This window comes from Canis lupus, chromosome 23 (assembly GCF_048164855.1).
Source record: "Canis lupus baileyi chromosome 23, mCanLup2.hap1, whole genome shotgun sequence".
Taxonomy (NCBI): domain Eukaryota; kingdom Metazoa; phylum Chordata; class Mammalia; order Carnivora; family Canidae; genus Canis; species Canis lupus.
The window spans coordinates 45,049,012-45,060,167 of record NC_132860.1 but is presented as its reverse complement, the minus strand read 5'-3'; the positions used below and the strand labels follow the sequence as shown (position 1 = coordinate 45,060,167).

The following is an 11,156-nucleotide window of genomic DNA, read 5'->3' as shown; positions in this document are numbered from 1 at the left end:
GGGCTGTTCTGAGGATTACATGTATGTAATAGTGCATGCCACGTCCTGGGCACTGAACCTTTGGTAGCTGCCATTACCAATCTCAGAAGCTTAAGGTGTCACATAAGAGTATATGTAACATTGACTTAAAAAAAAAATAGACTTTGGGGCATCTGGGTTCTAGATTTCGGCTCAGGTCATGATCTCAAGGTTATGAGATAGAGCCCCAAGTCAGGCTCCGCACTGGACATGGAGCCCACTTAAGACTCTCTCTCTCCCTCCCCCCATCCCCTCCTCTTAAAAAAATAGACTTTAATTTTTAGAATAGTTTTGGATATGCAGAATAATTGAACAGATGATACAGAGAGTTCCCATATACTCCCACTCTTGAGCCTATTTTCCCCTCTTGTTAACATATTGGTATAATACATTTGTTACAATTAATGAGCCAATGCTGGTACATTAATATTAATGAAAATCTAGTTTATTCATATCTCCTTAATTTTTAGGAGGCCCTCCTAGCTGCAACAGTTTCTTAGACTTTCCTTATTTTTGATGACATTGCTTTTTTTTCTAATTGTAAGGTGCATTTAGGGGTTGAATAACACATGCTCCTCTCATGTCCCTCCAGCCCCTACCCTTGGTCCAGTGTCATTTATGAGAAGGAAGCCAGAGTAGCTGTTCTCACAGCCACTGTCCCAGAATCTGTTTTTTTTTTTTTGTTTCAGACTCATGACATTTGACATTTGAACATGAGACTTTTTGCAGCTGAAATACTCAAAGTGAGAATAGTCAAGCCTACTACACTGTCTGTTCTGTTTATACATTTATTCAAGTAATATTGCTGAACAATTATATATCTGCACTTGGTCTGTGCTGGAGATGCAGCAATGAGCAAAGCAGGTCAGGAGTCTTTGCTTTAATGATTCCTACACTGCAGCCAAAGAGGCAGAAGAAAATCAAACTAACAAAGATAAAATGGTCATGTCCCATGAGAAGTGCTACAAAGGAAAATAGTGGACATAGGGGAGGGATCTGCTTTAGAGAGGGCAGTCTGAGGAGCTCACAGATGAGCTAGGAAAGTTAAGAAGGGGGAGGAGGGTGCTAGAGAGGAAGAGTATTCCAGGCTTAAAAAGTAGCACATGCAAAGGTCCTGAGGCAGGAAGGAACTAGCAGGGCACAAGAACTGATCAAAATTAAAGCACGGAAGAGTTTGAGATGAAGTCAGAGACGCAGTCATGGGCCAAATCAGGCTGGGCCTGAGACCAAGGTAAGGAGTTTGGATAGAATTAAAAGTGAAATGGAAGACGTTGAAAGGTATTCACCAGGGAGGTGATGTGATCAGATTTGGAAGAACACTGCTGCAGCTGTGTAGAGTGGTGGGAAGGGACAATAGTGACAGCAGAGAGGATGGTTGGGAGACTGATGCAGTGACCCTGCTTAAGCAGGATTTGTGGCCTGCAGTCTAAACACATTTTTAATGTGTTAGCCTAAAGATGGTTTTTAGATTCACGAATTTGGATAAAACAATGTAGGGAGGAGGCTGTAACAAATGACCACAAATGTGATGACTCCCATTTATTCTCTTAACAGTTCTGGAACTCTTAAATCCAAAATCATGTTTACTGGTATACGAGATGCTGGCAGGGCCAAGCTCTCTCTGGAGGCTGTGGGGGAGAATCTGTTCCCTTGCCTTTCCCAGGTTTTAGAGCAGCATTCCTTGGCTTGTGGCCCCTTCCTTCATCTCCAAAGCCAGCAGCATAGTGTCCTACTTCACTTATCACTTGGCCTTCTTCCATAGTCACATCTCCCTCTGGCTGTCTTTTAGATGGGTGCTGTGACTTTCATTTATGGACAATCTGAGTCATCTATCTCAGGATCCTTTACTTAATCATACCTGCAAAGTCTTTTTTGCCATCTAAAGTGACATGGGTTCAGCAATTAGGACACAAAATCGTTGGGGACATTATTCAGCCTACCTCAGAGAGCAGAAAAGAGAAGAGGGCCCAGTGTCAAGCCCTGAGGCATGTCAACACTTCAGTGAGATGGGACACAAAGAGCTAGCAAGAGACTGAAAAGAAAAAGCAACCAAAGAAGGAGGGCTGGCAGGGATCACGTGGAAAAGCCAAGGAACTACAAGGTGTTTCAAAGGAAGAAGCTATCGATTGTTACAAAGAGGTGAAGTGAGATCAAGATGGGAAAGAAGCCATTGGAAATGGCATTGTGGTTGATCCCATCCCAGCAGACTGGGAGGTGGGAGTGAGGTACGCTGGATTAGAAGTCATTGGAAAAGGTTGAAGCATGCATGATACAGGCAGAAAATTCTGCTATCAAAGGAACAGAGAAACTAACTGGGTTACAGAGGGTTATGAAGTTAATGACAACAGTCTTCTGTTGTTTTTTTAAAAAAAAAAATATTTATTTATTTATTTGACAGGAGAGAGAGAGAGAGAGAGAGAACACAAACAGGGAGAGCAGCAGGCAGAGGGGGAGGGATCCCAGGGGCTCAAGCCCAGGACCCTAGGATCATGACCTGAGCTGAAGGCAGATGCTCAACCACTGAGCCACCCAGATGTCTCTATTTGTTTGCTAATGGTGGGTACCACTGATATCCTTAAGAAAGCAAGAAGAGATAAAGTCCAGAGCCAAGTAAGAGACCCACCTACTAGGAATAGGGACACCTCTTCCATTGTAACAGGAGATGTATCTAAATGTAATTGATTTTCTTAAAGGACTGAAGCAAGGAAAGGAGTATGGTACATTTGAGGAAACAATATTCAAGGAGGGTCCTATCATTTGCAGAGATGTAGTTATTTTGTTTCATTTCCTTTAGCAGGTATAGCTAGGATAGTTGCTAAATATCTAAAAGACAAGTCTCCTTTAAGGAACCCCTTGCCCTAGGTCTAGTGATCCATAATATTTAGTGAAAAAAAAAAAAAAAAAAAACGCAAACTGCCATCTTATGATCTTTGAAACTTTATTAAAAAGAGAAATGGTATAATCAAACTACTTTATGGTTTCATTTCATTAAAAAAATAGACTAAGAGAAAAGGAAAAAACTGAATAATTTGTTGTCTAGGTGAGTTATAAATAAGGCATTTATCACAATTATTACTATGAAATTATACAGCCTACACATGCATGAAAACTGTAGAGCACATACTACAAAATCACATTATCAGTGGCAAGCAGGCTGGAATTCAAAATCTTTTGGGTACACTGTTCGATATGACATTCAAGCAAACTAAGAACAGAACTATTAGCATTGGCATCCTGTTTTATGTAAGAGTACAACTTTTATCAAATTACTCGTTTCCCCTCACCAAGATGAAGATGAGAAAGTATGAAAGGTCCCTCCACCAGAGTATTTTTTTAGGTCCTAGTTGTTCACCTGGACATCCAAATGAATCTGCTAAGGCAAATGTACTGATATCACTCATCTGGCATTGACATTGGCATCGCAGGGCATCTTGCCCTGAGCTAAGGGCAATTTCTCAGTCTAGTAATAAGCAAAGTTGCTTTTATCTATCTTAACCTAACGTTTAGGCATACATACAGAGTATGGATCGCCTTGTAATGGGTTGAGTTTAGTTGTCCGATATTTTATTTTTACACGTGAGCCTTGAAAACTGTAATGTATATCTTCAAAGCCAATTTAATGATTTAAAAGCTTTTTTCTAGGTTTTTCTTTTTTCGTTTTTTCTCCTCCCATAAAGAGCTGTCTTTAAGAAGCATGGAATCAAGAATTTTGTGAGATCTCTTCTCCCAACCAGTCACATGATGAGACTTGTTTTTATCTCCTTGAAGATGCAGACTTTGGAAATATCCTGCTAGGTGAGGTGAAAAATAAGACTCAGGGCTCAAGTCCAGACTCGCCTCCTACAAACTTTCCTTCCCACGTTGAAGCTCCCACTAAACTTTTAGGGAGTCTCTGCCTCACAGTGGGAGAACTTAGCCTGCTCTTTTATAGCTTCCAGCCCTCCACATCCTGAAATACAAATACAAATTTTCTAGGTGACTTTGGAAAACAGCAACAACAACAACAACAACAACAAACGTTGCCATGGAAACATTGTGAAAACATAACATGAAGTGAGTTGTAAGCATTAAAGCACCTCTACAGATTTGCATAAAAATAGCAGCAATCTTTTTTTAAATGCTGATAACTTTGCCTTCTATGGCAAACAGTGCACAGGCTATTTGTATTCAAGTGGAAAAGGCCAAGAAAGCTGACTGAAGCCTCCAACAACTTCATTTGATCAAATTTTATCAGCAGATACTAATTTCGACATTTCCATGAACTCCTCAGAAAGTTATTTTCTCTGGAGCGACTAAGGGAAACATCTTACACAACTGTGTTGAAGAGTCAGCAACATTCCAGTTAGGTGTCTGAGGCAGTGTAACTCTTTCCCAAAGCCGTCCATCTAGGAATGTGGATGATTGGTTAAGGAAGCACCCACCGTCTGAGAATTATGAAACATGGAAAATAAAGATATCTTTCAGAGGTTTTCCCCGTGTCAGCAAATTCATTCAGAAAACATACTGTGTTTTCTCAGTCACACCTGTTCTTCTTTCTGTATGTTATACCTGAGGATTATTCACTGCCCATTGAAAAATAAATAAGTAAAAGCAAATTGCTTTGATTGTATTCTGGAGGATCAGAGCCTGATCCAAGATATAATGTAAACCTTTCTTGATTAACGATGCCTTGTCCAGTTTCACTGCTAAGGAAGACCAGTTGGTTCACAGAGCATCTGTGGGGAGTGCGCAGGACTGAACTTGCCGATATGCAACCTGCTTCTTTGCAGAGTGCAATCTGAGGGAAAGAATCACCGTGGAGATAAGGAAGAGGAGTCCAATGATGAAGAGGATGACCAAGGCTGCTTTTGCTCCCCTGGGATGCAGATTCTTGCCAAAGAAATAGAGCTGCTCCTTGCCAGGTTCTTCTGTGGAAAGAAGAGTGAGGTGTCAGTCCTCTGCCTTTTCCTAGGGAGTGAACATTGACTATTCACTTGTGGGATTCAGGGAGGGTATCATTACCATTGGAGGGCACTGTGGCTTGGGGGGACGCTCCTCCAGATGGAGACTTGGTAGAGTAAGGGATCCTGTTGTCTGGACAAGGAAGACAAGTTGATTGTTTTATAAACAACAGAAGTAGATTCTTTTCATGACATGAGGTATTTCAAGAGTCACGTCATTTTACCAATGAGGACTTTATCCCATTTGTATCTGCAGGTCTTTCTTAAATTCTCACTGTTCTACTTCATACCAGTACACATGCTGTCCTTACCCCATCTACCTTTCAAGCTTCTACTCACCCATTAAGATCCATCTGAAGCATTATAGCCTCTAGAATGTTTGCTCATATCCCACACTGTTAATCATTACCTCCTACTGCTGCCACTGAGCCCTGTACTCTGCACTCTCTGTTGGCTTGTATCATATTCTATTACAGTTACTACTTACATGTCTGTCTCTCTTGCTTGACCCTGAGCCCTTGGGGGCTCTTGTGCCTACAGGGCCTACAGGAAGCCTGGTGCTATCACCCATCATCACTGACAGAAAACAGTACCTATGTTCCGAAGGACTGTGTAGGTTGTCTCCATGCCAGCATGGATGTGGTCAGACACATGACAGTGTATCAGCCATGTTCCTGGGTGATCTGCAAACAGCTCAATGGTTTGGAATGTCCCAGGAAAGAGATCGTACACATCTTCTCGGTAAGATTTATCTATCTGCAGAAAGAAGGTAATAATGATAAGAGCAGAAATCAATAAAACTGGGGACAGAAAAATAATAGAGATAAATCAAAGAAAACAAAAGCTAGTTCTTTGAACAGGTCAATAAGATCGATAAATCTGGTGGTACCATCCTCCACAATGGCCCCCAATGATCCCTGCCTCCTGCTATTCATAACCTTTGGAGTCCCCTTCTACATTGAGAGTTGATCTGTGAGACCAATAGCATATAGCAGAAGTGATGGCATGCTACTTCCGAAAGACTTAGACCCTCTCTCTTGCTCTCTTTTTTTGGAATATTCGTCCTGGTAGAAGTCAGCTTCTTTTTTTTTTATTTTTTTATGATAGTCATACAGAGAGAGAGAGGCAGAAACATAGGCAGAGGGAGAAGCAGGCTCCATGCACCGGGAGCCCGATGTGGGATTCGATCCCGGGTCTCCAGGATCACGCCCTGGGCCAAAGGCAGGCGCCAAACCGCTGCGCCACCCAGGGATCCCGAGAAGTCAGCTTCTATGCCATACCCATGTGGTGAAGAACTGAAGCCTTCATTTAACAGCCCTGTGAATGATTTTGGACGTGATTCTCCAGCCCTAGTCAAACGTGATGACTACAGCTCCACCTGACATCTTGATTGCAGCCTCCTGAGAAATGCTGAGTCAGAACCAACGAGCTAAACTACTCCCAGATTTTTGACCCTGAGAAATTGTGAGTTAGTGTTGGTTGTTTTAGGCAACTAAGTGTAGGGGTAATTTGTTATAAAGCAATAAATAACTAATACAAACCTCTAGACAAACTGACCAAGAAAAAAAAAAGACACAAATTACAAATATTAGGAATTAAAGAGGGGACATCACTATAGACCTTATAGATGTTGAAAAGGATAATAAAGGAATATTTTTAATAACTGTGAATTCTACAACTTAGATGGTATGGACTCACTCCTTAAGATGAAAACTACCTAAGATCACTATTCAGGTTACTATTAAAGAAAATGGAATTATATTAAGACTTTCTGACAAATTAAAACTCTGGGTCCAGATGGCTTCTTTGGCAAATTCTACAACATTTAAAGAAGAAATGATACCATCAAAGAAGGACAATCCTCATGTGGTTTCACTCATACGTGAGATATAAGAAATAGTGAAAGGGATTATAAGGGAAAGAAGGGTAACTGAGTGGGGAAAAATTAGAGAGGGAGACAAACCATGAGAGACTAACTCTGGGCAACAAAGCGTTGCAGAAGGGGAGGTAGGTGGGGGGATGGGGTAACTGGTGACAGGCACTAAGGAGGGCACTTGATGTGATGAGCACTGGGTGTTATAGTATATGTTGGCAAATTGTATTTAAATTTAAAATAAAGATACTATTGAAAAGAAGAAATGATACTAATATTAAAACAAACCCTTCCAAAAGATAGAAGAGGATAGACCACTTCCAAACTCATCTTATGAGGCTGACATTACCCTGATACCCAAATCATACAAAGACTTAATGAGAAGAGAAAGCTACAACCAATATTCCTCATGAAAATAATTGTAAAACCCTTTAAAAAATACTAGCAAATTGAATCTAGCAATACATAAAAAGCATAATGCATTATGACAGAGTAAGATTTATCCTGAGATTGAAAATTGGTTCAATATTTGAAAATCAAACTATGGGGATGTCTGGGTGGCTCATTTGGTTGAGCATCTGCCTTTGGCTCAGGTCATGATCTCAGGAGTCCTAGGATTAAGCCCCACATTGGGCTTCTAGCTCAGTGGGAGTCTTCTTCTATGCTCCTATGCCCATCCCCCCTATTTATGCTCATGCTCTCTCTCAAGTAAGTTTTTTTTTAAAAAAAGAAAATCAATCTATGTAAATCATCAGTTTACTAAAGAAAATCATCCAAAAACTAAAGAAGAAAAATGTGTTCATCCCAATAGATGCAGACAAAGAATTTGATAGAATTTAACATCTGTTCATGATTAAAACCATCAGCAAACTAAGAGTGGAAACTTCTTCCACTTATTAATAGGATCTACAAAAAAACTACAGCTAACTTTATATTCAGTGATAAATAACTGAATGCTTTCCACCCTAAGACTAAGGCAAGGATATTCATTTTCACCATTCATATTTAAGAATTATACTAGAAGTCCCAGCCACTGCACTAAGGCAAGAAAAAGAAATAAAAGACATACAGATTGAAAATAAAGAAATAAAACCATCTCAATTCACAGAAAAGAAGATTGTCTATGTAGGAAACCATCACCCAAAATCCATAAAAAAGCTACTAGAACTATTTATCAGAGTTGTAGGATATAAGATTAATTGTATAAAAAATCAATTATATTTCTATATATTGGCGATGAACAATTAGAAATTGAAATAAAGTCTATCACCAAAACCTATGATATTACTTAGGTAATAATCCAACAAAATATATACAAGCCCTGTATGCTGAAACTACAAAATACTGATGACAGAAACAAAGAAGATCTGCATAAATAGAGAGGTATATCATGTTCATGAATTGGAAGACTTAATATTGTTAAGATATTAATTGTCCTCAAACCCATGTACAGATTCCAAGCAATTCCAATCAAAATCCTACAGGAATTTTTAATAGAAATTAACAAGCCATTTCTAAAATTTATATGGGAAGGCAAAGATCTGGAATAGCTAAAACAATCTTTGCTTGATTTAAACACTTACTCTCACACTAAAGTAATCAAGACAGGATGGTATTCAAAAAAGGACAGATACATAGATCAATGTAACAGAATAGACATCCAAGAGATAGACCACCTTATATATGATCAATATGATTTTGACACAGGGGGAGAAAGAATAGTCTTTTCAATGAATGGTATTGGAATGACTGGACACCCATATGTAAGAAATAAGCCTTGAACCATATAAAAAAGTTAAAATGGATCAGAGGCCTAAATATAACACCTAAAACTATAAAACTGCTAGAAGAAAATCCTTGTGACCTTAAGTTAGGCAAAAATTTACTTTCACACCAAAAGCATGATGCACAAAAGAAAAAAAATGATAAACTATACTTCATTAGAATTTTCTATTCTTTGGAAGATAACATTAAAGGAATAAAAAAGATGAGCCACAGACTGGGAACAAATATTTGCAATCACATAGCTGGCAAACTATTCGTATGTAGAAAGCCCACAAACTCAAAGATAAGGATATAAATAACAAAATTTAAAAATGGACATAAAATTTGGACACTTCACCAAAGAAGATTTACAGATGGCAGATGGTAAATAAGCACATGAGAAGATGCTCTTTATATCATTAGCCATTTGGAAAATGTATACAAAAAACAATGAGCTACCGGTACACTTAATAAGATGGCAAAGAAAAAAATAAAATAAAAATGGAAGATACCAAGTGTTGATGTGGGTGTGGAACAGGTGATGCTCTTATATTTTTCTGGTGGGAATGCAAAATGATACTGTCTCTGTGGAAAATATTTTGGCAGTTTCTTAAAAAGTTAAGCATATACTTATCACATGGTCTGGCAATCCAACCCCTTAGGTATTTTCTCAAGGGAAATGAAAACTTGTGTTCACAGGAAAATATGTCCACAATATTTATAATTTTATTTGTAATAACCAAAATCCAGAAAGAACCCACATATCCCTCAGTGGGAAAATGGATTAACAAACTGCAGTATATTCATACACTGGACTACTACTCAATAATCAAATGGATCAAAATACTGATACACACAAGATGGACACAATTCAAATGCCTATACTGAGTGAAACAAGCCCGTTTCAGAATGCTGTAGATGGTATGATTCCATTTATACATTTCAGGAAAGGCAAATCTATAGAGAGAAAATATTTCAATATAGCAAATATATATATCAGCATAAGGAAGTAGCTGACTGTAGAAAGTGCAACAAAGACATTTGAGGGAGTAATGTAGATGTTAATTAGCATTAATTATGCTACCATATGTGTTTTCCAAAACAGAACTGTACACTAAATAGAGGGACTTTTACTCAATGTCAATTGTACTTTAATTTTTAAAGTTTATAGATGTATACAAAATAATTGTATAGGTGTATAGGATAATTTTTACAGTTTTATTACATTTTATACATTTTTAATATATTTTTAAAGATGTGAGTTGAAAAAGCCAAGTTCGGAAAAGCAGCATAGCCATTTAATATATAAAACTATAACCACTATAAGCTAGTACTTGGTGTCTTAAACTATGTTAAATAAATACACAGAGGGGAAATATTAGGTGTTTTATTAAAGTTACTACTTATTGCTGTATAGCTGGAAAAAAGAACAATGCAGTTATTTCCACTGCATTGGAATTCTTTTTTATTCTTTTTCCTTATAGGCTTCACTAAGCCTTTTGGGATGATGGCCTATTCATTCTTTCCTTCTTTCTTTTTAAAGATTTTCTTTATTTGAGAGAGAAAGAGAGCATGAGCAGGAGAAGTGCAGAGGCAGGAGAAGCAGACTCCCCACTGAGCACAGAGTCTGAAGTGGGGCTTAATCCTAGGACCCTAAGATCATGACCTGAGCTGAAGTCAAACCCTAACTGACTGAACCACCCAGGTGCTGCAGGATGATGGCCTATTTAGACCTTATACCTGGGATTCTGATTCCTCAGGACTGGTGTAGGGCCTGGCGATCTGTTCCTTAAACAGCTGGGTGATGCTGTACAGCCAGTACCACCCAGATAGCTTGCGGCTAGACAGGCAGAAGGCTATACATGGTCCAGCCCAACTCCGTAAGACAAAACAAAACAAAAGACAAAAAATAACGAACAACCACAAACAAACAAACAAACAAAAAAACAAAACAAAACAAAACAAGATAAAGTTTGAGAGCCCAAGCCAGAGCTCAAAGTATTTCCTTTACTGGATAGGGCTATTCTGATAGTTAATGACATAGAAAAGAAAGGGGAAAAAACAAAAATAAAAGAAAAAAAGAGGTTTAAGAAAAAAGGAAAAACCAGTACATGTGCTTTCACATACAGTATTAACAGCATAATCCAGAGTGGTAAAAATTAGAATGATGAGTAGTCTGATGAGAATACTGATGAGAAAATTCTCTTCTGAGGCTTGGAAAGTTTCTCACAAGCACAACAAAATATATGTACATATTAAGAAATATCAACTGGGGGAAGGGTATAGTCACATTATTCTCTTCCACTTTCTAACATGAACCTCATAAGCCTTATTGCTAAAACCCATCTTTTTTCACAGTGAACATACATTGAATCTTTTATTTCAAAAAGTCTTTTCCAAAGCATATTCCTTATACTTACCTTGAAAAGAAAACTCTCAGCATGATAATGGATGGTGTGTATGTCCACTTCACTTCCTATTCCCAACAGATACCAGTTTGTCATCGTATCTTCATTCATGATAAGGCCATGGAGATTCCCAAAAATCTTTCCATTGATAGC

At 38.4% G+C, this 11,156-nt stretch overlaps 1 protein-coding gene across 1 annotated transcript in view; it reads right to left on the bottom strand.

Annotated features, from left to right (window-relative positions):
* Nucleotides 1-2,954: 2,954 nt before the first annotated feature.
* HEPHL1 (hephaestin like 1) overlaps nt 2,955-11,156 on the bottom strand; it is a 93,856-nt gene continuing 85,654 nt past the window's right edge. Inside the window, exons 17-20 of the mRNA XM_072795021.1 lie at nt 11,016-11,155; nt 5,552-5,714; nt 5,020-5,091; nt 2,955-4,925 (exon numbers count right to left, since the gene is read on the bottom strand). Coding sequence (XP_072651122.1) covers nt 4,723-4,925; nt 5,020-5,091; nt 5,552-5,714; nt 11,016-11,155 — 578 coding nt within the window. The 3' untranslated portion in view covers nt 2,955-4,722. The remainder of the gene's footprint in view (nt 4,926-5,019; nt 5,092-5,551; nt 5,715-11,015; nt 11,156) is intronic.